The sequence below is a fragment of the Lepidothrix coronata genome, unplaced genomic scaffold, assembly GCF_001604755.1.
Source record: "Lepidothrix coronata isolate B3197 unplaced genomic scaffold, Lepidothrix_coronata-1.0 Scaffold82, whole genome shotgun sequence".
NCBI classification, from domain to species: domain Eukaryota; kingdom Metazoa; phylum Chordata; class Aves; order Passeriformes; family Pipridae; genus Lepidothrix; species Lepidothrix coronata.
In genome coordinates this window covers 3,584,812-3,611,830 of record NW_016690262.1, presented here as the reverse complement: position 1 = coordinate 3,611,830, position 27,019 = coordinate 3,584,812, and the positions used below count along the sequence as shown (strand labels likewise).

Here is a 27,019-nt window from a genome sequence, read left to right as displayed (position 1 = left end):
TCTCCACTTTACATCCATGTGAGAACTCTGGAGATCCCAGTTACTCCATATTCAAGGAAGCTTCAATATTTCATAAGGTTTCTGTGCCAGCTGTGAATGCCCCAGTCTCCCTCCATTCACCATGCTTTTGTCAGAGGAAGAGAGCAAAGGCTTATCCTGGGCTTCAAGGCAAGATACCCAAGGATATTTATACCTCCCTGGCTAATTTAGTTGGGAACAAAAGGGTCTTCCAAACCAAAAAGGCGATAACCCTGAGAAAAGTTGTGTCTCTCTCTCTCACAAGAAGCTTAAGGGTATCTATCATTCAGTAGAAATTAACAATTAGCACTAGATTCCTTCACACTTTCAAGGTTTCAAAGAGACAGCTGGATGTTCAAAGGAAGAGGAGTGTAGATATATAAAAGTAGGATAAGATTTCAGTATGTCAAAGTTGATGACAAGAACTTGATCTATTTTGGAGACACCCTGAGCAGTTCGGCTCGGCGATGGAAAACGCATCTGCCAAGACAGCATTGCCACTCCGGAGCCTTGTTGCTCTACTCTGATGACCAGTAAGTGCTCATCTGTTCTGGGGAACAAATCATGTCCTGCAGCTGGCTACCCATCTTTCTCTAAAAAATTGCTACTTTGTTTCCAAAAGTATCTACGTTTCCCTAGTAAGATCACTGACTGAAGTAGAGGGGTTCTGATTCCCAAGTTTTTAAGCTTCCAGAACTACAGGGATTTCCCAAAATGTCAGTGCTACATCAAGCTCTGACGTGGCTATGAAGAGGTGGCACGGGGAGCAAAAGTCCTTTAGCACAACTCTGATGGAAGCAGGATGATAAACAGGTGAAATTAAATATTTATTACATTTTCTATTCATATTCTGAATTTGGGTCTGATAATCTTAAGGGCTAACAGCCAATGCCTGTGAAACCAGGATTATGGGAAGGGTAGCAGGGAAGCAGGGATTATACTTATCTGTCAGTGTTTCTGATCAAATTTACCAACTCTGGAAGATGTTTGGGCATTCTTGTCTAGTCAGCTCGAAATAATAAAGATGAAGAGAGAAATTTTTTAAAAAAGAAATGAGGACTGGAGAACCAATCTGCACACACTTTCTGTGGGATGTGGGGGCATCACTGCCTTTTTGAAAACTTCCCTTTGCATGTGAAGAACACAGTCACGTGAACTGAAATACTGCACCTGCTGTCAAGAGTATGGAACAAGAATAGGACTGGCTCAATTCTTATGATTCTATTACATGACTTTTTAGTGCTCCAAACAGAATTGCCATAAAGTTCAGCAATGACTATGTATAATAATTAAAAGAATTTTCACAGCACCATTACTGAGCAAGCCCTTTGTATTAAAAGCAACTTTATCAGGCGCTCAGCCAAACTGTATTTCACAAGGCAAAAACCTGATCAGACCACAGCTGCAAGGTGAGAATTATGTAGTGTTTTCTGTACGTGTGCTTGATCTGAGCGTAGCAGCACAGAGCTGAAATCTTGGCTGTTGGGTATGATTTTTGCTACGCATGTATGTTTTTAGTGAATTACATATTGAAAGCAACCCCTGGGTGTGCAAATCCATCTCTGCTAATAGACTTTTGTATTCTGACGGGGACGCGCAACAGTATGAAATAATCCTCTTCAATTTATCAAAGAAGTTCCCAGCCTCTGAGTTTTAAACTATTAGTGATCCATCACTTGCAAGAAAACCCAACATAGATACTCTGTTAACAGACTGGATTTTAAATATTCACAGTGGCTGTTTGCCTGTGTGCACAGAAATGACTAACTGTGCTTGGGCTTCCAGGGACACCATCAAAAACAAGAGGGGATTGTGTAAGTGGACTATTTCCTGGTTTAAGTATTTTAATGAGTTTCCTCATCATGCATTATTCTAAGCAAAAGAATGTAACTCTACTTGCAGGGGGGAAACAAGCAGCAGATGATGCGACAGGAAAGCAGAGACAGATACGCACAGAGGACAATTAAAAAAATATATTTTTTTAATAACACCACCATTTGAATGCAAAATGCAAACAGAAATGACAATAAACACCCAAGTTTGCTTCTAAAGGAATAAACAAGCCAAAAAAATCCTTCAAAAAGATTGTGTTCAAAAATCTGATGTGTGTCCTTTAAAGAGAAAAGGCAGCTCAACTTTGGAGTGACTGAGATACAACAACTTTGTCATAACGTTAATTTTATACTTGAATCCAGATACTTTGACAAGCTCATTAGAAAACATTTGATAGAAAATAGGAAAAAAATATGACAGATCCCAATTCCTGACCAGTAATGATTCAACAGAAAACACATACATAGGCTTTTAAGAACAACAACAACAAATTCTTTAAATCCTTGTCTACCTTCTGCAACTGAGCCAGGAGATTTCTTTCCAAAATAAGCCTGAAAGTACTGTTTCTTCTTTTTAATCATGTGTTGCCTTTAGACATTCTAGATTTCTGTTTTTCTCCTGCACCCAAATTCTCCCTTTGTGGGAAAATAAAAGTAAATATAAAAAGAAATGTTATGAGTATGGTCAAGTATCATCTTTTTAGTTGACACCGGCATCATTTTGCCATTTTAAAAATCAAGCCTAAATAAATGCTACATGGGCATCCTAAACTGCACCAAAAATGATGGTCCTACCCCTATTAATTTCTGTTTTCCAAGGATTGCTACTGATATTGTGTACTGGAAGACATGACCTATTTTCTATCAGAAAAGATACATGAGGAAGTTCTCATTGCTGAATAGATTTAAAAACAAGAAGAAAGAGGGGGACATCACAAGCAGCAGGGCAGAGAGAGGTGGGCTTGGGTGAGGTAGAAGTAGTCTGTTAGAGAATGCAAAAAATTTTTGGTTTTCATTACTGACTATAACTTTTTTTTTTTTTAACAAGGGCACGGAATTTATGTAACAAGAGATTCACTCACTCAACGCCAAGCCAGGTACTGCCGTGAACTGAAATAATTACATCACCTGTACTCCCCTCTTTCTCTGGAAGCCATCACACAGTGCTTGACCACCTGAAGCTGCCCCAAAAATCTGCTGGCCAGAGGGTTGCCTGTTATGGGACTCAAGGGAACTACGGCTCCACTGACAAGCATCGGGACTCGGTTGCATCATTAAAGGATGTTAAACTTCTGTGTGCAGAGGTGGCTCTTGTACAAGCCTCAGGCTTAGTTTGCTGTAGGATACGTTCTGGGGTCCCCATGTGAAAAAGCCCCCAAAACATCCCTTGGGTACCAACTTCTGCAGTCTCTGCCTTCCAGTCATTTATTGCACTCTGCTCTGAAGATCAGCACTTACTCCCCGACTTCACACAGCTCTTAAGCAGCAAATGACCTGCTTCTGCTGTAACAAACATGAACTTCTCTGAACTAATTATCAGAACCAGTATACCCCTCCTCCACAAATCCATCTAAACACTGAAGCTTTACTAAACATGTTCTGTTCCCTGGTCAAACTGCCTGGGTCTGATTTTCCTGCACAGGATGAGGTAGGATCTTGCTGCGACCGAAGCTGAAAGCCCCAAATGCAACATGACTAAGAACTGAATTGCCCTGTTTCCAGAACTAAGGCAGGCTCCACATGCTAATTCTCTGCTAAGCCAAAGCATGGGGCTTTGATTTCCTAACCTCAGAATGTTATCTGGCTCCAGTATAGGATTACCATTAGCTCTGTACATCTGTCCTTACAGTAGGGTCACTGTCATACCATATGCCACTTGGACAACCTTTATTCTTTCTAGATTTTTATCTTTTTTAAAATCAGTGTTCATCTGGAAGAGCCTGGATTCCCTTGGCTTTCAAAATCTGCTTTGCATTGCTAATGAATGAGGCTGTAGGCAAAGTTGCATTAGACAGACAAAGAAACAGAGAGATACTGCTAAGACACTAAATGTTTTCAGGTTGCTCTTTTCTTCAATATAAACAAAAACCCCCAAACAAACAAACAAACAAACAAAACCAAAACAGAGGAGTTTTACTCCATTTCCATTTACCAAACAAATGACCTAGTTTTTTTTTAAATTATTTCTGCATTCATTATCTTCAATGAATATTCCTGACTTGCACCAGCATAACTAGAGGGAGTCCAATCTAGAAAGAGCAGGTCAGGCTCCACATGGAAGCCATCACAGGGTGGTGAGTCACAGCATCAGAACACACAAGGTATCCTAATAATTTGATACAGGAGGAAAAGCCTCCCACAAAATTCATGGACAATTAATTCTCCCTCTCCTCAGTCTGGTACTGTAGTAAGAGAAAGGGTCATCAGTCTCCAGACTGTCACTCTCTCAGAGGAACAACAAAGGAAAGAAATCAGGGGATCTGGAGGGAGGATTGAAATGGCTCTCCCAAGATCGATGGCCAGCCTTCTGGGACATAAAGAGGATTTTATACTCATATAGTACCTTTCATGCCAAAGGAACTCAAGCACCTTTCTAAATGATATACTGATCTCTCACGAAGGAACCACGTCCCTGCAGGTGACCGTGTGACAGCGAGAGGCAGTCCCAGTGCCAGAAGAGCACAGGGTTACCTACAGGAGATCCAGGTCTTTGCCCCAGGGGCAGAGGCTTAATAAGCCTGGGCCCGACTGTGTAACCGCAGACTTGTGAATCCCTAGAGCAGAGAGATGCAGCGTCATCTCTGCTGCAGTGGGACTGCTGTAGCAGTCAGTGAGGACTGACAGCATTCCTCCCCATGCCTGGAACAAGCAATCCAGCCCAAGCAGCTCCTCAGAGGCTGCTCAACCCCCACATCAACAGCACAGCACTAAAACCTGAAGCAGAACAGCATCTCTGGTGCTGTGTTACACTCCTCCCAGTATTCCCATTTCCCCTCTCAGTGGACAAGAGCTTACTGTGTTTACAGAGGTAAATAAAGAGTGAGAATCTTTTTGGTTGATAAAAAGGAAAAAAGAAAAAAGGAGCGAAGGCAAGAGTGAAAGGGCAACAGACAAAGATTGCAAAGGGAGGTAGGAGAAAGGAGGTGACCAAAACGTAGGGAAGACACCAGAAAAGGAAAGAGGAAAGACAGCTGTAGCTTGCTTCAAAGGGGAAGAACAGCAGAATTGTATTGAAGCTGCAAGGAAGATCCAGGGCACATTCCTGTTGTAGATGAAAGCAACAGGGCTTTTCCTACCATCTTAAGAACGAGCAAGTCACAGCAGAGTTTGGACTCAAGATGAAGACACCAAAAAAATGAGCTTGTCTCTCACTGAAAACCACAAAGGTTCCCTGCCTCACTTCCATGCCTCATCTTCCACTACTTTTCCAATGCAAAAGGTCACCATGGTACGCAGAAAAAAGAACAGCGTAAGCTGCATCCCTACCAGGGTATCCAGTGGATTAAAGGTGCTCTCACAGCCCTGACTTAAACTGGCCAGCTCAAAAGTGTCACTGGAGAGCTGGTGCAAACAGTTTTCAAACAAATTCAGTTACACTCACGTGCAAAAACACAGCAAGTATAATCTGTTGTTGTTCCACCCAGGGTAAATCTTCACCTAAGCCTCAACTGCTTAAAATCAGTCTTAACAGCTCATCTTCCTGTGCCTCCTGTACTTCCCTACCCCCCTTGCATCTGGGGCATCTGGGCATGACTGTGATCTTGTCTGTGATGGGATGGTAAGATACAAATGATAGAGGAAGAGACTACAGGTTGACCTCATTGTCAGATAAAATCCATTATGCGTGATTAAAACTTAACAAAATGCAGTCACATTAAAAATTACTATCATGAAGTGCACCATGATTTACTGACTAAATGAATGAGAAATTTATCTGAATAAAATAGTCCTGACCCTCCCGCATTGGCAATTCATGATAAATTGCTGATTGTGAGAAGATCATTGCTTGCTGTTGGATGACTTACATACATTGATTTTTCCTAACAACACTAATTAGCATAATAGTATCTCCAGATATATTACATAAAGTTTCCTCTTAGCAAGCAAAAATTATTTCAAGCCTTCAGGTCCCAAACTGCAAAGAATAAAGATGGAAAGGAAGGATTTACAAAATGCCTCCTTGCCCTTTATTATGCAGATCAAAGGTCCAACCCACTGGATCTTACTTAATCTTGAAGAGATGGTAACAACATTTAAGAAAGCACAGGCATTGTGCAATGAAGCTGTGATCACAGTGGGTTGTTTTTTGCATAGTGGTGATCTAATTTTGTGAGGCCAAAAAAAAGTCTTTGAGAAAGAAGAATGTAATCCCAAAGAACTAGGAAAAAAAGCCCCACCATTTCTCCAATTTCATTAAGACACACAGACGCAGACTGTGCAGTCCTTACGTAAGTGCTCCCATTGACTAGGGCTGTGTAGGTGAGAAAGCTCTAAGTAAGTTGAAAAGGCAAAGCACAGTCTATTAATAGGAAAATAAAAGTGGTGGAATAGGTAAGAAAAATGGAGGACAGAGAGAGACCACATAATTCTCAATTAATTGAAAATCAATCACAATAATCCACATTTTTTTCTTTGAGAAATCCAAGGGGTGATAAAAGACCACCCTAAAAACAAAACAGTGCCCTGCTGTTCAGTGTTGTCTGCAGTATGAGGATTTCAGACTTACCCATGAGGATTTTCAAAAAGTCCATGATTTTTCCAGAGGAATATGCTTCTCAGGAGCATTAATAAACCAACTTATTCACTGACATTAAAGTTTTGGGTTTTTTCACCCAGTACACTGTACCTAGAGCAGAGAACCTGAGCTGAAGCAGAGGAAAGCAGACATGTAAGTCACCTTTGGTGAAAAAGCAATGCTGGAGTGCACCCAGGGGAGCTCTCACTCTATGCTGGCAACTGTTTGCTACAGGAATCACAATGCTGGGAGCTCTGCTTAGGTTACAGCCCTGACATTTCCACTCGACTCTGACCTACTACGTTGCCCAGAAGCCAAAGTGCACACACCCTCTCTGACACAAGGCTTGTGAAGTGGCTTGGGAAGCAGAGCAGGCAAGCAGGATGCTCCAGACAGGTGAGTTGATAATAAGCCATAAGAGGTTTGGGTTCTGCTGGTCTTTGTTCAGTTTTTCCTGCCCAGCTGCAGTGGGAAACATCCTGCTGACAGCAATGCACACACACGTGCACGGTGTGAGCAGTGCAGCTTTTCCTCCAAGGCGGGAGAGTTTAGGGGCCCCACTCTTTCCACAAACTGCTTTCTCCTGAAGGGCTACACTGGTACCCATGCTTTCCCCCCTCCCAGTTGCCAGACTGGAGCCTTTTCCACTGCTCCATTAGCACAAAAATCCTAGGCATGCAATGCATCTGACACTCCGGCCTTCCCCAGCCAAAGCAGGCTCCCTGCAAGTGTGCCTACAGGTGACACCTGTGTCCCTTCCAGCAGGCCCCTTGGAAAACAGCTCACCCTTTATGTAACCAGAGTCAAGGATTATTTTTTTTGCTGGCAGCTTTTGTTCCTATCCACAGCTTGGAAAGGACTGAGGATGTAATCCCAGCACTGCTTGCAAACCAGGTGCAGGAACTGGGCAAATGCAAAGGGAAATTTCTACAGTGGCACAGCAGGTGACTTCTCTTGTGTCATGGTGTGAAATGTCTGACATCTCCAACTGACACCCTGCTTCAGACACACAAAGTTTTTGGTGCTGTCTCATAGAGCTTCCTCACCATGTTCTCTTCTACTGTGTAGAGTAAGGCTGGGGGATGTGAGCACGTGTGTCGTGAACCACTGGTACCTCTCAAAACCACAGAGAAGCTTCTCCTTGATACTGGGCTAGCAACTCCCATGTAGTGAGATGAATGAGGTAAACACTGCCTCAGAGTGATCACATACATTAAATTCTACTATTAATCCATGTGCATTGTGTAGCTCGTGACGTACATAGTAACTATTCCAGAAAATTTTTTAAAGGCTTCAAATATTTCTGTTCTATGCATGTCTCTGTGGGAACAGTGAAGATGTCTTCAAGTGCTGAGACCAGTTTTACATTACATGAAAGGGCAACATAAGCTTAAAAGACACTTTCCCAGAAAAATCACTTAAAATTGCTTTCCCATCTGTAAGACTGCAAGGGTTTGTAACCATAATTTAGTACCTTCTCCTGCCAGAGACAAAAAAGTGTATGAAACAATATGTCACTGGCTACTTAACATTAGAAAAGTCCTATGTTTTTGTTTTGTTTTAGTTATCTGTGATAAGGGCACACTACAAACAATCTTGATCCAGTGATGCTGTTCCATAGTTTGGAACATTCAAGTCCTGGTTGAGATGGATTAGCGGGCAGAACTGCAGGTGGAGTGGCCAAATTTATCACATGGATAGTGCCAGCACATTAGTGAGATTATAGCTAAGATACTCCAGTCCTTTGTCAGTCCCAGGACTGGCTAAAAAACCATTTAATATGACAACAAATATTTCATACTATTTCCATCTGCTGGAGGTACACAGACCACAGAAATCCATGGTGTCTACAGTAATTTCCTGTGCACTGGGACAATACCAAAAAAAGGTCCTGTGCTATTAAATGGATATGGAGGGGAGGTAGAGAAATAAGAACTGGGTGAGGGGAAACAAAGGGTAAACTTGAGCAGGGAACCTAGAGGGAGAGAAAGAAAAACAGCTCCTGGTGTAGAGGGGGAGAGAAAAGGAACAGACAAATAATGTAGGACAGATTAAAACCAACAATAACAATAAAACAAACAAACAAACAAACCAACAACAACAACAAAAAAAAAACCCAAAACAAAACCCCCCCAAAACCAAAACCAAATCAAAACAACCCCCTCCAAAAAAAAACCACTCACAAAAAAATCCCCCCCTAACCTGCTGGATTCAGAGGGAAAGAAGTACACACTGGAAAAATAATTCCCTGGAAAGTGCATGTTGGGCAGTCTCAGGAACCTTGCTTCCTCTATGCTATACCATGTACAAAAATTAATTTAAAATGCAGATTCTTTTGAGAATGTGAAGTCTCAAGCCTACAAGGAACGTCATGTCAGAAAAGGAGGAGTCATCTTCTCAGGACAGACCTCAAAACTCTGTCTAGGTAGATCCTTTAAAATTATTTTCCTTCCTGTTTTTTTTAAAGACATTGTCTTTCCCTCAGTTTCTCCAAATAGCATAAGGAAACAAAAGACATCTTATAGGTTTACCTGTCTTTTGAAACAGGTGATTTTTAGCTAGCAGTGAGAGACCTGGCAGAAAAGATTCTACAGAAGGGTGCTAACACAAGCAGTGAAAGACAGAGCTTCTGGAGTGAGGAATTGACTTTAATATTGCACAAAGCGTGAAACAGAAGTGAAAAGGAGATAGAGAAAACATTAAAACATGATTTTGTGACAGTGCTGCTGAACTTGGGCTTGCTTTCTTAAGAGACACTTAACCCTCCCTAGACAGCTTCCACTCTTACCATAGAGGAAGAGCTGATAACAAGCTCCAACTGGGTGTAAATGAGGAAGCCACCTGTTTGGAAAATGTGTTGATATAGAATGGATGGTTTCCTCCCAATGTGTAAGGTATGCTTGCAGGCTAATGCATGCAAAATATCCCTCATACACATGAAAAAGGGGCTAAATACGGGGTGGGAGGACTTCAGAATACATGCATGCACCCACTACATGAGAACAAAGAACACAGGGACCAACAGACTGGTTTCTCTCCTTAGTAACAAACTTGGCTGTCTCAGGCAACACTAAGCTGGTGAACATTAACATAAAGAGGGCAAGTTTCCCACTGCCCATGAGGAATGAAATCTTTGCTGAGAGAGCAGAAGCCACATTCTTTAGCAAATTAGATGCATCAGCTGGGATTTGGCAGAACCTCCTGAATGCAGGACTCCAAATCTGCACTTAACCACTTACTGGGACAGTCTTTCAAGAGGTATTAAGTGTTCCTACCATGGATATTGCAGACATTAGGAAATCTTTCTGAGGGAACATACATGCCAGTAACATGCTTCTAGGTAGCACTAGGCTTTGGAAAGCACTAGAATTAGGATCCATGTAGATAAAATAAAAAACAAAACAAAACAAAACAGGAATTCAGAAGTGGAAGGCACACCTCCATGTTGAGCTGGAACATCCTAGCCATCCAGGGAGCATAGAATGATCATCAGAGAGCACGCTTTCGTACTGACAGAAGTTAGGCAGAGGCATAGGAAGCAGAAGATGAGCTCAAGGCTTTGAACACATCCTTACACTGGTCCTGGTATTGCAGTGCTGCTCTTGGATCTGGTGGCCAAGCCCTTTCCTGATGGCTCAGAAGCAGGCTCTAAGTCACACTGCTTTAGAGAAGGGACAGAAAAGCTCCTGGTAATATATGTCCAAAAAGCTATATTAGCCACAAAGGAATATGTACACACAAGTTTAAAAAGGGCTGTTGGGCTCCACACCTAACTTCACAAAACACAGTGATGTTGTCAGCTCACAAGTTCAGAACACTCCTGAGCTACAGCCATGAACTGCAGTAAACAAAGTTGAGTGCAAATGAGCCCCTAAAAATGGGACTATTACTTTTCCTGTGAAAATATGAGCCTTACTTTGTCTAAGTTCCTATTTGGAACATCAGTCAGTACTTAATGATGTTCTCCTCAAGGAAAAGAGCTGAGCTGTATTCATGCTCTTGGGATAAACAAGCAGCCTCTTTCAGTGCCACCGAAATGCTGGGGGGGTGGGGAGGGGAGTAGAGGGAAAACGTTTAAAGAACACAGGGATTACAAAAGAACAGGAGATTTTCTCTTTCTGGCAGTGCTCAGTCTCACACAAGTGTCTGTATACTTCAGTTTCTCTCTGCATCCTTCTTTCTCTTCTGCCATTTCTTGCACCTTCCAGAGTAGCACAGATGTGGGCAACTCCAGTTGTGGCTTTTCTGATTTTATTGAGCTCTTCACGGTGCTACCCAAAAGGAAGCTATCACTGTGTGTAACCCTTACTTAGCTTCAAGACCTCTGAGGTGGGCACTACCTTTTCTGACATGTGGCTCCAACACCCCGCATAAAGCCCCACCACAGCAGAAATACTAAGATTTTCTTCCCTCGCAACTTTTTTTTTTTTAATCAGCTTGATCAGATGTACAGGACTGCCTCCAGAAGCAGTTGGAAAGGACTGCCATGTATTCTCCCACTTGCAAAGGAACTAATTTCCCCATTACTGGTAGCTGGTGGTGGGTACAGTGAGATGGGAACCCAGCAGTTTGCCCGGGCTAGCTCTCTACCTGCACTGAAGCTCAGCCTTGGAAATGTGGCAGCCCTTCTGGCCTGCCCCCGCCAAAAGCCAGTGCCATTCCCATCTAGCCTGCAAACAGGAAAGAGGAGATGGTGCAGAAGACAGTGAAAGAGGATGTATACAGCATGGGGAGTCAGCAAACAGCCCTCTGTGGGAAGGAGGACTCCATGCTGACTTTTCATAATTTACCCTCCTGATGGTGTCTCTTCTTCTGTTTACCTGAGTAAAGAACTATGGGCAGGGAAGGAGTCACCCACCCATCACAGAAAAAAAAAAAAAAAGAAGATTGAGGAAAAATAAAGGGAAGAACAGGATGGAGCTTACTTTTAAGATAATCACAATCTATTAGTAGTTCAAAATAGTATTTTTAATTAGAGGATGTCCTATAACTTTTACTCTTAATGACTGATTATTTGATAGGCAATTTTCTGCTGCAAGCTCCTTAACAGAGAGAAATCAGAGCAGAAGGAGAACGCAAGGAAAGGAAAGGGGGTCCATGGCAGAGCAGGCTGGGTGATCACCGTGGAGCAGAAACTGCATGAAACCTACTTAACTGAGTTAAACAGCAAAGATATTCCATCCTTCCCGCAGTAAAGGGAGCACAGGGGGAGGGTGCTGCTTCTTTGACAATAATTCTTGTTGCAAGAATATTTCTATATGTAAAATGAAACTCTTCCTGAAATACTGCTGAAAAAAAAAAACCCTCACAGGTTTGCTTGGAATTAAATCTCAGCTTCTATAAGCCCCTGCTTTGGGAGGGAGATTGAAAAAGTGATGGAAAGAGTTAATTTTTAATCCATCTCCTGTTCTCTTTACAAAGGGTGGAAAAGACAATGAGACTACTCTTAAACTGGAGAATAAACTCCCTGACTATCCGGAAGAGGCTTTCCTAGCAAAGGGATTTGCTAACAGTTTGTTCCCTACAGAACAGAATAGTCAAAAGGCAATTTTAAATCTAACGTCTGCGGCGATACATGAAATGACACTGAGGCTTAGAAATGCTGCTGAGGGTGGAAATGCAGCCTGAAAGGAGGCAGTTTGGTTCATCTCTTACAATCAGTACAGTGAGCAGTAAGGGTCCAACTTTCAATAATCAAAAGTGCATTGCTATATGCCTGATGAAGACTAATCATTTATTTATATTTGGATCTTTAAAAATTATAAGGAAAACGTCCCACTTTAAATGGTTATTCTGTGGAAATGTGGTAGATCTGTGCTCAGATCCAAACCACATAGTAAGCACAAGCAGAAGGCTGCTGTGAAAAGTCCCCTCCTTGCTCACAGCAGATGTGTACAACACCTATCTGCTGTTTCTTACAGTCAGCTGACTCAGAAGGTGTCCTCTGCAGAACTACCCGTGCCACGGGAACTGGGTGGATGGCTGCAAAGCCTTCCCCAGCCTTTCTAGCCAAGCCTCTTCTCTTCCAAAATTAGTTTCAAGGCTTGCTTGACTCCCATTACTGGCAAAGGAAAGCTGACTACCAACCTCAGTGTGGTCAGCATGAGATCTGGAAGAGAAGGAAGAAGAGATCTTCCTTGTGCCTCTGAAAGACAGATGAAGTAGAGATCTCCCTGGCCCTGGATCTGTACTGTTAAATCTGGTCAGGAGCTCCTGCTGATTTTATCACTGCTGTGAACAGCAAAGTGTAGTAAATCCACTGCACACACAACCTCCTTGTTGGTGGCAAATGAAGGAATTTTGATATACACTGAGCTGTTACTTCACCTGTGTATTCAGTACAGACAGTAATTTGGGAACAGTGTCATTTGTTTTTCTGATGTGTCTGTTCTAAAAGGACTGTGTGACACCTTAGAAATACAACCAAATAGAACCAATATACAACCAAAGAGAAGCTTCCAAGTAAGAGGTTTGGAGTTGCACCATAACCCTAATGGTGCAGCTGGGTGCCATAAGAACAGAACGAGACTGAAATGGGGTAAGGAAAATCCCAGTATTACACTAATTTATTATGCCATTGTAAGATTTATAATTTTACATGTTTTCCCTTCACTTTCATATTCTAGAGTCAAAGGGGTAAGGGAGAATCAAAGCTTTACTTTAAAAAGCAAACTCCTGTCCCAGATGGATAAAGAATAGCTGGAAACCAAGAATCTAGCAGTTCAGAAAACAGGAAGGTAACTACCACCACCACCCCCAACATGTATTAATTTTATGAGCTCATGATTTCAAAGCAATTTTAGAATTTCTGAGTTTTTCCGACCACCAGTGTTATGGGGCATGAGTTGACATTTAAGACATTCAGACTTATATATTCATGAATTTAAACATAGGAATATAGATTCCAGTAAAGTTAAGGTCAGATTAATATTTTTGATATGCTGAGAAGCAAACTGGCAAACTTGGGAATTATGGAAGGAAAATGAATACAGGGGCAAGAAGTACTCCAAATGTCTACACTCCAGAAAAAGGTAAAGTTAAGGACAGTCATGGACTTGAAGAATTTACACAGGGAAACATTTAAAACTCTCAACTATTATCTAAGTACAAGCTATGATTCAAACTGCATCATGGCTGGACCATGCAAGATCACAGACTGGAGAGAAAGACATCAGACCAAGTCACACCAAAATTCTCAGATAAGCACCCTGCAAGATCTGGCATCTAGTAGTGAGACACTAGAGGGTAAATAGACAAAGTGCTCCTGAGGATGGGAATTTTACTCTTTGTCTCTGGATTAAGTCTTCTATCAAAATAAAAATGGAGGATAACAGTGTCCAACTCACAAGCTGAACTCACTGCCTACATCAAAATACGACAGGTACTAGTTTGCAATAAACACTTTTCCAGATCCACAAAGCGTAGAAGTGTCAGTGGGTGACTGGGTTTGTCCTGAAGCTTTCCCACAGTGAATATGCTGATTCAGAGAGGTGACCACCCGGGTGGAGGAAGTAGGACAGAAAGGAGGACTTTTGATTTTCCAGGGAACATTAGAACACTGTTATGAGAAGAAAAGGCTATGTGGATCTTTCAGTCACTGTCTAGTGCTGAAAGCATCAGCCTTTTTGTGCTAAATTGGTTATGCTGATGCTCAGAGGGCAGCACACCAGCCCACGGAAGTGCACAGCATTGGGGAGAGCATGGTGGGAACATCCCAGTATGTTCAGCAATGGTGTCGTCAGCTTACCCAACCACTGAAGCAGGTGGAAGGAATGCAGCTTTACACCATCTGTATATTAATGTTAGGAGCAATGAATATGAAGAGTTAAAAAGGCTTTTGGACAATAAGAAATGGGTTATGGCTGGTATTGCTGAAAGCAGGCTGGAACGGGTCAAAAGACTGGAAAGATACCCCTGAAAAACCCCACACCAGGAAAGGGTAGCACTTTATACAAAAATACGCTGCTACTGGCCATAGGCATTTCAAAATCACAGTGCATCACAACTGGAGTCATAACAAATAAAACTGAAGGAGAGTTGATTGGCACACATTGAATTATCAAACTATTGGGCCTCACTAAATAACGGGACAAACTGCTCTTTACGTAGCAATTGAGATGATGTAGGAAGGAAAAGTGTTTAAAAAAAAAGTAAAATAGGGGACATCTAGTATACACTTTGTGCAGTCAGTAATACAAATTATCTGCTTCTAAAAGTAATGTAGTGCATTTTCTTTACAGAAGTGAATAACTCACCCTATGGGTCTTTGATAAACTGGAAAAGAAGAAAATCACACAATGTATTCTAATGAATCTTGAACAAGTGCAGAAGTTTCTATGAACCAAAGATTTACCACTACAACAGTGTTATTCAAAGAGGAAAAGACCCATTATTCTGACATAGTCTCCAGCAAAACAATGGAACAACTAGTTTCAGCTCTGATGACTCAGAGGATGTAACAGAATACCGGTGTGGTGGTTTGGACCTTGGTTCTTCCCCCAGAGGCTGAAGAGTGGTAGACCCCAAGGGGTGGAAACCCCTGGATGTTTTGAAGTTTTGCCCAATGGGCACTCCTGCAAAAAATGTAAACATATCACAAGCTCACCGGAAGAGATGAGTTGTAGTTTTGGTGGTTGAGGAGAGGTGGCCATGTTGTGAGCCACGAGAAAGGGGCTCGGAGCCCCTCGGGGCCTCCGGGGCCCCCCAGCCCCAGTTGGGGGTTACAGAGACCTGGAACAGTGCTAGACTGGACTAAGTGTCTGCAGTATGCCGGGAGAGGTTTTTCTACATGGGCGCAGAGCAGCAGCTGGCACTGACCAGAGAAACGGTGGCACAGAGCCAGGACAGATAAGATCTGAACCGGAGAAGCAACAGAGACATGCAGCATCGCAGAAAGGACTCCTGGAAAGGGAGAGAGAGAGAGAGCCAGCAGCAGAGCTACAGAGTTTGGGGTAAGACTGAATACCAGACCCCAAAACTCCCTTGAGACCCCTCTTAGAGAAGAGGGACATGGACTCCTATTTTGGAGAGCAGTTTTGGACATGCAGCACCGGAGAGAGAGAGGAGCTGAGAAGCTCAAAGACGTCCTGGAGCTGGATCGGGACGGCCAGATGGAATGCGGGGGGAGTTGACCTTGGCTCCCCCCTCGCACTGCTGCCACGGTGGCAGCCTGAGAACAGGGCACAGAGGCCCTGCAGGAGCTTGAGTCTCCTGGAGATACCAGACCGTCACGAAGACCCCCCATGTCTTCGTGATATGACCGTGGTGAAACGACCTTGTCTGGGGTGACGAAGCCCACGGAAGACCCCTCGGTTGTGAGGCGATGGGGCCGAGAGAGGCTTGGATACCTCCCTCGTGGATGCTGGCAGAAAGCCAGTCACAGCTGCTGCATGCATGAGAAGAAGAAACCTGCTGCCTTGGAAGATGCTCCTGCTGTTCAGAGACTGGAAAGGATCTGTCCTTCTTTCCCGCCTGGACTTTTATTTGGAGGGGAGAAGAGATCTGATCCATTGTAAATACATATGTCATGGTAGAGATATTGTGATCATGTGTATAATGTGATATGGTATTTATCTGTACAGTCATTGTAATATATTCCCTTTCCCCCATTCTGAGTCTGGTGTGTTTTTTCTGGAAAAACCCATCTCACATTAGGTTGAGATGTGGGAGGGGGCTTAGACTAGGGGATTGGATTTTGGGGCTATCTCAAACCATGACAACCGGTCAGCACACTTTCAGGAAAGCAGATTTCACCAAAGACATCTGTGCATGGTTTCCATAGAATCATAGAGTCATTTAGACTGGAAAAGATCTCCAAGAGCCTATAATCCAACACTGCTGAGTACACTATTAAACCATGTCCCTAAGTGCCACATCCAAATGTCTTTTAAAATACCACCAGGGGTGGTGAATCAATTACTTCCCTGGCAGCCTATTCCTGTTTCCTTATGATAGGATGATTAGTTTGGTTGGGGCATGGGAGCAGTGTTCTTATACTTTGATTTTGCAAGGTTTAGACTAGAGAAAAAAATTGGTATTGAAGAAAAACCTTACCATATGAAATGAACAAAGTTTGTATTAGATTAATAAGTGCAGAACCACAGGTCACAAAATGAGGAAATACCAACAAAATTGTTTTTAAGATGAAGCCACAGATTTGGATTTAGGATTATGCCATGGAGATCTGACCTTAGCCCAGTGCTGTCCAACATTTGTTTCTAGTGATTTATGCTAACATGGCCTCTTCTCAACACAATGGGCAGATGAGAGCAGGAATGGTAAGAAGGCCAGGCTACTGTTTACAGATTGCCTGGTGAGATGGTCAGAATCCATCTGAACACATTCTGTTAACCTGCTTGTCCTTAAAAGTCTATGGGAAACTGATTTCCAGGGAACAAATTTTGACGTTTGTAAAAGGAAGGCACTACATCTTGTGGAAAACAGTGTCTACAAGTCAAACACAGAACAGACAGGCGTCCTCTACAGCTCTGTGGGCTGTTCAGCAAGTGATCCTCACTGTCTCTGTCATTATTTCTGTTCCAGCCTGTCTTTCCTAAAATCTGGTAAGACAATTGTGACTCTGCCACACTTTCATGCAGTGAATACCAATCTGTAGCCTTTCTTCTTTACTTTCAGGTAGGCTTTTAAAAAAGGCCAAATCGCAGAACATCAATGATCTCTTTTTCTCACTATCCCAAAGATAATCTTCAAAAAAAGTGTAAAATCTCTTTTACAGTTCCAGAGACAGACACACCTTTTCACTTTGAAAGGACAACGACGATTATGTTTCGAAAATGTTCTCTGGACACAGATCTCCCTTTACCTTTGTCAAGCAAAACCAGACTGAGCAGATGACGCACCTTGAATTTGTACGATTAAAACAAAAGACAGGGAAAAAAAAGTGAAGATATTCTTGCAGGATGGTATCATTTCTCCCCTTCATTCACAGCCCTTCGATTTCAAACAACATAACTAGTGGTTTCAGTAGGAACTATAATTGCAGCATCCTCACAGTCCCATGCAGGCAAAGAGTTTTATTTTTCTTACACCCACAGAGAATTCTGTTTTGTTTTGAACTCTAATTACTCGCACACTTGGCTCCAAACATCAAATTCTGTCTCAGCCATTCAATATCTATTCCACTGGGCTGCTTTTTTTCTCTTACCATTATGCATGCATATTGAACAGCTGGAACCTAGAAAAGGTACAATTAATTATTCTGAAATTTCCCAAAGAATATGTTTTCACTTTTCCTCAATTTGAAATTACTCTTTGGTTTAAAGAAGAAAAGAAAGGAGTGCATCCCATAAAACCTTACGTACACCTCAAAAACTTAATAGAACATTTTAGGTTAAAGAGCGCTCTAATTTTTGAGAGAAGGAGGTTGGTTCAGGCTTGCTTGCTTTAATTTCTTAAATCACATAATGAAGTCCTTGTTGCATCTTGGTGCATGAGAACTAGAAGAGCAGAGGACCTCTATCCCTCAAATACCTAACAAGTTACCAGCCCTGTGAAAATCTACTTGCTGGTTTAGCCTGTAAGCCACAGCTAAGCAAGAATGAAAGAAACACCCAGAAAAAGCAAGAGGCTAAAGGGCAACACCTGCAACGTAGTCACAAACTAACAACTGGGTTTAGGGCAGATCAGAGTATTGGGACAAGGCAAAGAGCAGAGATTTCTAAATATAAGCCTGACCAGGTGGAAAACAGTCAGGCATGAAGGAACACTCACAGGAGGACAGAGCCTTGCTGAAGGTAGATGGGTCAGGATCCACCATGGCTTTTGATGGATATAGATGGGTCTGGATCTGACCACAGTTTTAATACTCGGTCCACAAAAAACCATCAGAATTACCTTCAACTGCCACCCCTGGAAAAATCCCCGATGCAAAAATCCAAACCAGTATCTGCTTTGCGGAAAAACACCCTATCCAGTGCTCACTGAAGAGAAACAAGCTATAGAATAAGATATAGGACGTAATGGTTCAGGGCATATGGATCGTTCAGCAATAGCTGTTGAGGGCTACAATTGCAGCGCCAGTACCAGCCCTGGATCTACGCAAAGAAGCAAAGGACTAACACATCTGACAGGAAGAGTTTCAACACCGACAGTGCAGAGAGCCTTTAGAGAAATCCTACTTCTGTTGGATACTACTTCTGCTGGCTAAGCTGCTAATTTAGCACTCTGCCTGTCCAACCACTCACGGATATATTGAGCTGAAAGGCTTCCTCTCTCGCTGCTCACCTCTCTTCACAGGAGTAAGCAGTGATGCTCAGCATGCCCAAGACACAAGCCCAGAGCACCAGCACTGGCACTTTAATAGGACAGCCACGGACAGCTGACCTCCACAGAGCATTTGCAAGGTCCCAGCTGGACTGAAAAAGTGGTGTGTCTGGCTAAAACACACTCAACAACTGAAGCAATGAGTTCACGTAAAAATGCTGCCTATTACACCCTCAGGCACAAACGGGAATGGGTTTAATTAGTGTCTGTACACATGCATGAAACTAAGCTATATCTAAATTTTACAGCAGTACCCTGAAAATAAGACAAGGCGTTTACGTACGCATCTGATGTTCCCTAAATCAGCTTTTGGTTCTCAAATATGCCCTTGTAAGAATAACTTGACAGAAATATATGGTCACTGTTAACCATGAGATGCAATAGGTAGATTCTTTTTCCCCTTACATGTCATTTGTTAAATCAGCATGATAGTTTAACACACACTTTTACAATCCCATATCAAAACCCAAAACTAAAATGAAAGTAGAAACTATAAACTCTCAGAAAGATACATTCACTTTACATTCAGAAATGTATTTCAAAATAAAGAGTGAAATCTCCTTATTTTTCATATGTGACCATCAGCATCCTGCAGTAAGCAATAGAATCAGATAATCTGCATCAGTCTGGGTTTAACTCAACAATATCAACATAACATTTTTACCACTTTTGCAAAAACAATCTGTTCCACCAAACACATCTTACAGTAATAAGCTTTCCAATTTTCCAGAGAAAAATGCTTTTCAGGGAATCAGAGAGTGAAAGAAGGAAGAAATACATTACGGTTAGAAATCTATTACTTCAACCTTCCTCAGCAAACAAAATCCTTTCAGTGTAGGCAAGTGAGTTCCACAAGTAGCAAAGGAACCTTTCTACGCCTACACAAAAGGAAGAAGTCCCTCATCTCGACTGGATCAATAAATGTGAATTGCACATAATATATAATGAAGTATGGCTCTGCCTTAAGTTTCTTCTTTATATGACACAGAAATGACCTAATATCTGGACTTTTTTATGGAAGAATGTCTAGTTGTATCCAAATATCTAGTTTTTCCTACATTAAAAAAAAAGGAACTGAGATCAGATATATGAAACCTTGGCTTCCCATTCATACTGGGGAATTACAGCAAGATATTAACATGAATTTCTCAATTTATGAAATGGAGGAGATGCCATTAACTCTTTCACACAGACAGTTCACCTTGTCAACTGTTTGATGAGTCTTTGAGTTCAACAGATTTAAGAAAAACAAAAGAAAAAGATGATAAAGCACTAGGCACTGTGACAAAACATCCTCTGCCTCTCTATTGCAACCTGACAAATCTGTAACTCTGATTACAGTCTGAGTTCCACGTCATTATTGCAGTATTTCTCTAGATAAGCCTTCCCAAAAAGAAGAGGCTTTAGACCAGCCATGTCTAATGCAATAGGCAAGCAGAATTAATATAAGGAGCTGTCACCACACACCCTGAACCAAAAACAGGAGGCAGATGAACATTTCTTTTTGTTTTGCAATTAATTTAAAATAATATGTGATGAGCTCTGGTCTGGTAAAGCTCCTACTCCTCCTTGTTGGTAGATCCCCAAACTCCACAAGCTGAAGCACTGACAAATTTTGCTGTATTTCTACATGCATTACAGTGTGAATCACAGTTAGACCATGCTCAGAAAGAAATGTTCCTTGTAGGGGGTGTGGAAACAGCTAATTTGGTGAAAAGCTGTTATGCTAAGACCATCAACCAATAATTTTATTAGTGTACTATTATATCAGAATTCCTGACATGTTTAGGTGGCACATAACTTCTGTGAAGGCATCACCTATTTGAGGAATTGATTATTAAGTTTAATTAATTAGAAAACTCTCAAAACAACATTCAGAAAATTTATTCCTGATCCTTTCTATGACACCAGTGGGCAGATCTTTACAGGGGCTGTGCAACTAAGAATACCCAGCTGACCCAGGAGATGACAGGGCATTACTATAACCATTATTCAAATTGGTTATTAGCTCATTACAAAGTGTTCCCCAAACCTGGCAACTGCTGCTCCAGAGGTTAGCATGGAATACATGCGAGACAGTGATGCCAAGCCACTCAAGCCAATATGGCTTTAGCCTCTTGCTTAAAGACTCACAAACAATGAAAGGATTCACGACAATAAAATACTTGATGTTGCTAAAGACAGCTTGAAAGTGCCAGAACAAACCACTTCATCTCATCATGTTTGGAGCACCACTAAAAGGATTCAGTTGTGCTTACTTCTTCTAGTGGAAACCAAAGGCACTCAGCGTCCAAAATGTCCTTCTTTTGTTTCTGGAGCCAAAATGCCAAATACACTGTTTAAAGCTGGCTTCATCTCTACCCCAAGAAGAAGGGACCTGCTGGTCTGTCTTTTTGTTACAAAGCTAACTACACTGTGGAAACTAAGCCATGCAGTGGTGTGGGATCCACAACCACCAAACCTTACATTATGAAAAAAGTGAAACAAACACTCCAAGGAGGAGTGACTTCTGACTCAAAACTTCCCAGAGTGGCCCTAAGCACTCATCAGCAGAAACAGGGAAAGAGTGCTAGTTCAGAAAAAAAAAACCAAAACCAAAAAGCCTCAGTGAATTAACAACAGGTCCAAACCATAATGCAACATCATTTCAGTTGTTTCTTAATATGATCAAGCTCCAATACCACATGAAAAGTCCGAGAAGCATCTACAATGACATTCCATATTCTCCAGAAAAAAGAGGAGGAGGGTGGAGGAAACTGCACAAAGAGACACTAAGCCTTTGTATCAGCCTCTTTTTGGTTGCCCACGCACCGTGCACTCACGCTTACCTGTCCAAGGGCAGGAAGTGCTGCATATGCCATGGGCTGATTCATCATTCCTTTCTGCTTCATGATGAGCATGCGTTTCTGTTCCTCGCTCAGGTGCGCCATCTGAGCCTGCATCTGGGGCTGCTGGGACTGCTGCTGCTGGATGTATGGCATCATGGCATTCTTGCTGGGATTTGCCATCGGTGGGGTCATCCTCTGACTCAGCTCAGCATTGAAATGGGTCAGAGGTTTGGTGTTGCCATAAGAAAGCATATTGGGCTGCTTGCTCAAGGAGTTTGTGACCAGGTTATTTGGCTGCTGACTGATCATGTTCATGTGATTTTGAGGGAGGTAGTTATTAATTGTGGTCTTCTGGGGATTGTTTGCCATAGGAGGCACTATTGGGTTTTGGTTGTTAAAGGCTTGAGGATACATCATTGGACTATTTGGTTTGTCTGCACTGAAGGGTCCTCCGTAGGGACTAGATGGAGGGCCCACAGGTGACCAGCTTGAGGGCTGATTTGGATGCTGCTGCTGCTGCTGCTTCTGCTGCATGAGCTTGGCTCTTTGCTGCTGCTGGGCTGCCATCTGCTTGAGCTGCTCAGCTGGAGACAAGTCAGCGCTCGGCATGTTCACCGGCCCAGGCCCCGGTCCCGCCACGGTGGCTGCTGCTGGGTTCATAAGGTAGCCATTTCCAGAGCGCGCCTGCGTCTGGCCAGGGGTGTGGGCCTGGCTGGGAGTCTGAGGTGACTGAACAACACAGTTTGCTGGTGAGCCGGCAGGGACTGAGGCTGGTGGGGCGCTGGACACAGAAGTTATGCTGGAGGCTGTGGAGACGTTGGAAAACGGAGGACCGGACGAAGACGGCCTCACTTGGGGAGACCCTAGTGGAACATGAGCAAATGGAGAATGAGATGGGTCGCTTTTCACGCTTGAGCTCTCTTGAGCCTCTGTGGCAGGCCTGGGAAATTCTGGCTCCTTCTTCTCTTCAAAGTCTTCATTGAACAGATCTTGTATATCATCCTCTGGAACCGTGTTTGCCAGTTCATCTATTAGCTCCTGCCACTCCTGATCGTTCAGGTTAATGTCTGAGAAGAGCTTGTTCTGATTCGAAAGAGATGTTTCAGAAGTGTCTATGCAGTTGGAGTCATCCAAAGGCTCTTGCTTTAGCTCCTTGTTTTGCAGGATGTTAAAACTATCATCTAGCTCACTGCAGCCATTAACAGGGAGCTTTATCTCGGAAAGCCCACCATTTTCACCCAAGTCTTCTAGACCGCTACTGTGAGTTCCGCTGTTCTGCAGGGGCAGGGGAGCTTTCATGTCAAGCTGGTGAAGAGGAGAAACAGCGGGCAAAGGCAAATTATTGGGCAGGCTGTTGATTGCCTCAATGCCTGGCACATCCTTCCTTGTCCGCTTGCTGGTTGGAGAAAAGCTCCCATCGCAAACTCCATTCTGCTGTTCTCCATTGAGAGGTGAACGAGTGCCTTCTAACTTCCTTTTGACTGTCTCTTGAAGCTTAAAGAAAAACAAGAAGAAAGAAAAAATCAACCATTTGCAGATGCAAAAAAAATTGCTCACAAGCGCTGTGACTTACTCCTCATCAAGCCTACCAGTGACAATAAGTTTTAAAAGCTCTGTTTGGGAAATTTCTTTGATTTCATTCTTATGCCTTAATCAATTTGAAAAGACAAAAAAAAAGAAACAGCCAAACACCTCCACACCCCTCACTCCCCCCCTAACCTTCCCTTGAATAGGAGAGCAGAACTGTAAAAAATGTCTGTGCTTTCTAAGCTACCAGAATTTTAGGGAGCATGTTGGCTAATTCAGCTTTTTGGTGCCTAACAGTGATGAGATTTATGCAGTGCCTAACAAAGAGAGGAATCTTATATTGGACCAAGAAAAAAAATAAAGGGAATCACTAAAATTTACTATTTACTCTGAAATTTTTTTGGTGGAAGTTTCTGGAAGCTTCTTGAGAAATACCTGCAATACAATTGATTGACTACTTGTAATGTGTTGTTGATGCTAAATTTCTTTTAAAAAGTTCATTATCATAGTTTCATTTGATTAGCCCACTGTTCTTGGCTACAAAACATATTGAGAATCAGTTTTAAGGGAGGAAAAAATATATCCACCCTAGAAAATAGAAAGCATTTTGCATGATGTTAACTCCATCAAATAATGAAAAAAAGGAAATTAGCTGTGTGTTAGGAGCTAATGTGAAACATAAATAGCTAACAGAAATGATAGCAAGACAAGTCTCCAGGACAGCAAATAAATTAGAATACAAGAATTTTATAAAAAAAATTAGTGTATTAACATAAGCTTTAATTCAGGCTAAAAGAAGCATGGCAAAGAACTGTAACAAGCTACAGTGCTCTCCTATCACACCAAAGTTAAGTCCTTCACTTACGTACCAGGCTAAAAAAAGCATCCCTCTTCAGTTAAGGCAAAAAACAATAGTGGGGAGGGGAGGAAGCAAAGAGGTCACAGCTCTAGCAAACGCCTTCAGAACACACTCGCATCCTTGATACCAGAACAATAGAATACAACAAACTGAAAGATTTTATCAAATTTTAAAGTATTTTTACTGGTATGAAAGTCCCAGACATGTAGCTCCCACCCCTTCCCTAACCTAGAGGTCCTCAACCTTCTTTCTTCTCACAATCCAAATCCCATTTATTTCTCCCATCCCAAGAGGGCTGGTTCGGCTTTCATCCTATGTGTAAGACAGGCGAGCAAACCCATATCTCGTCCTGGTTTTGGAGGGAGGGGTTCTGAGAAGGCTGTGCCCTTCTCTCTCCCTTCAGGCCCGTGTGCCTCTTTTCAGCACCCAATGCAGAGGGAGATGGCTGACTCACACGTTGCTGCAGCTACAGCTGAACCCATATGGGACACCAAGCTACTGATGTAGTTGCTCCTCTGCAGAGATATGGTCTTTACAACAAAGCAGAAAGGCAAGTCTATGAGTCTAAGCAGACCATCAATTCCTTGATTAGTACTGGAGCAGAAGAGCTTTACCCCGAATCTCTCCCCACCCCTGGTTTCTGGGGGTATAGAAACAGCACGGCTAGTGGTTTGCACCGAGAAGTTCCTCTCCCCTGTGCTGTGGGCTGTGATGGGGAACAAGCCTGCAGCAATGTGGGGGTCAGGAAGGCTGTGAGCTTGTTTTGGGCCTGCCCTGTGTGAAGTCCCCACCGCTGGGCTCCCGCTCCTTTCTCAACCGCAGCCACTCTTGACCTCATGAGCTCCACAGATGCCTGGGAATGGGGTTCTGGCAGCAAATGCAGGCAGAAACACACACTTCACCAGCACTCTCTTTACTAAGGCCTGGTATAGTCAAATTTATCAGCCATAGTCTACAGGAACCCACCAGGCTGCAGAACATGATGTCCTACAGCAGAGCTCATCTCCCTTTGCATGGCAGCAGAGAGTTCTATGAGCAAGAGGTGCTTGCCCAGGGTGGTAATTGCAAGTTAGCAGCCATATGGAAAGCAAGCCAACACCTAGGAACAGTGTGAAGGATCAAAATCAGATCCCACAAGGAGATTTATGATACAGCTCTCACCTCTGCTGCTTTCCTCCCCTAAAAACCTATGTTAGGCTGAACACCAGTGTATGGCATCACAGCTCCCTGCTGCTTTTTGACCAGTGCAAGTGGCATGCCGGGGAACACTGCAGCTTAGTTTGTGTCACTGATCTTTTTATACAACCCTGGTTCAGACCCTGGAGATGAGGAGAGGATGATACAGAATGGCACCACTTCACAAGGATGGCAGCACAGCTCCAGGGCAAGAAAAGAAAGAGCAGGAGCTGGCCTCAAGTGCAGGTGGTCAGTAACACAGTTGATACAATGGGTTAAAACAGCATTTTTAAATGTTGGCCCTAATGGGCTACTCACACAATTTACAGCTGAAATCACCCATGTGAGCTCCTAAGCCATCTCGCCACAAAGTCATTATCCCTGTTTGCCTTCCACATTGCAAAAACATTCATCACATGGCAAGTGACTCAAGACCAAGTTCAATGGGCATGCACACACAAAAATAGGGTTTGTAGAAATATTCAAAATTTGTCATGGCCCTCTGCCCCGAGTTCATATTGATCAAATGCTGAGCTAATGTAAGAACAGGACCTGGTGGCAGGCTTCTAGTCATGAAGTAAAGTTCATATAAGGAAAAGATGTGAAAAAAACTTGCCTTAATGACAAGGCAGGGATTAGTGAGAGTGATTATCTCCTGAGGAATACAAGTGAACTGGCTCCATACATTTTGCAACAGATTGAAGAAATCCTTCAAAAATATTGGTAAGAGTTATAGACTTTCACATGGTTTCACACTTTCGGGTTTCACATCCTTTACTAATTTATCCCGAATCCATCACCTTATTTATACATGAATGTTTACCAAAAGACTCAAAACTATCTAGTGGCAAATAACCAGCCCTAAAAATATCAGTTCCTGAAGTTTCATCATATGTTGGAACTTGGATATCCCCCTGTACAAATGTGCAGTGACTTTAGTGAAAGTAAAGGCAGGATCAGTATATAAATATTAACAATCATGTTATCATGCATTACAACAAAAAGCAGCTAGACATAGCAACTATTTTCCATCCAATATGAAACACATAGAAGTGGTGCCTTGTTGCAAAAAATTAATAAATTAACTTAGACCTATTCTAAGTTTGTAGCTCTACATTATTCTCCTTCAGAGGCTTTAGGATTTGGGGGGTTAGGAGGCACTAATCTTTTTATTTTTTTTTTTTTTTGCTCATTGGAAAACTGTAGGTAGACAGAAACTTAGCATGAAAGGATTATTGGAAGGCAATATGCTGGGTACAACCTTTGCAGGTGGAGAAGCACCTTGGCTTCAGCATTTTGAGGAGGTTGGGAGCCATAACAATAGATGTATCTCCTCTTTTTGCGGTGCAACACATAAATATTTTTATCAAATTATTTCAGTGCAAACATTTATTTTTGTATCTTGATTTAATTCCCAATCACCATGTTAACTCTTGAATGGTTTGAATATCATACACCATATACTGGTAAAGAGTTTGCCCCCACCAGGACTCCACAGGTTCTTAGACTAAACCCCCAGCACTAGCCCTTCCCTCTATAAAAGCAATCCCTGAAGTAAAATATTCTCTTGTAGAGTACACTCTCTCCCCTTAGTACTAGTATATAGTTTGTGCATGTTTTACAGTATGCATCATGAAGATACTAGCAGGAGCTGAGAGCTTTATGTCTAGGAGCAGAAGACCGCTGACGCACAATATAAAAAGGAAAATATCAAAAGAACAGGAAAATATTAAAATAGAACCCCTTGCAGCTTCATAAGCCT

At 42.5% G+C, this 27,019-nt stretch overlaps 1 protein-coding gene across 1 annotated transcript in view; it reads right to left on the bottom strand.

Annotated features, from left to right (window-relative positions):
- MAML3 (mastermind like transcriptional coactivator 3) overlaps positions 1–27,019 on the bottom strand; it is a 265,701-nt gene that overhangs the window by 66,557 nt on the left and 172,125 nt on the right. Inside the window, exon 4 of the mRNA XM_017820328.1 lies at positions 21,696–23,189. Within this exon, the coding sequence (XP_017675817.1) occupies positions 21,696–23,189 (1,494 nt within the window). The remainder of the gene's footprint in view (positions 1–21,695; positions 23,190–27,019) is intronic.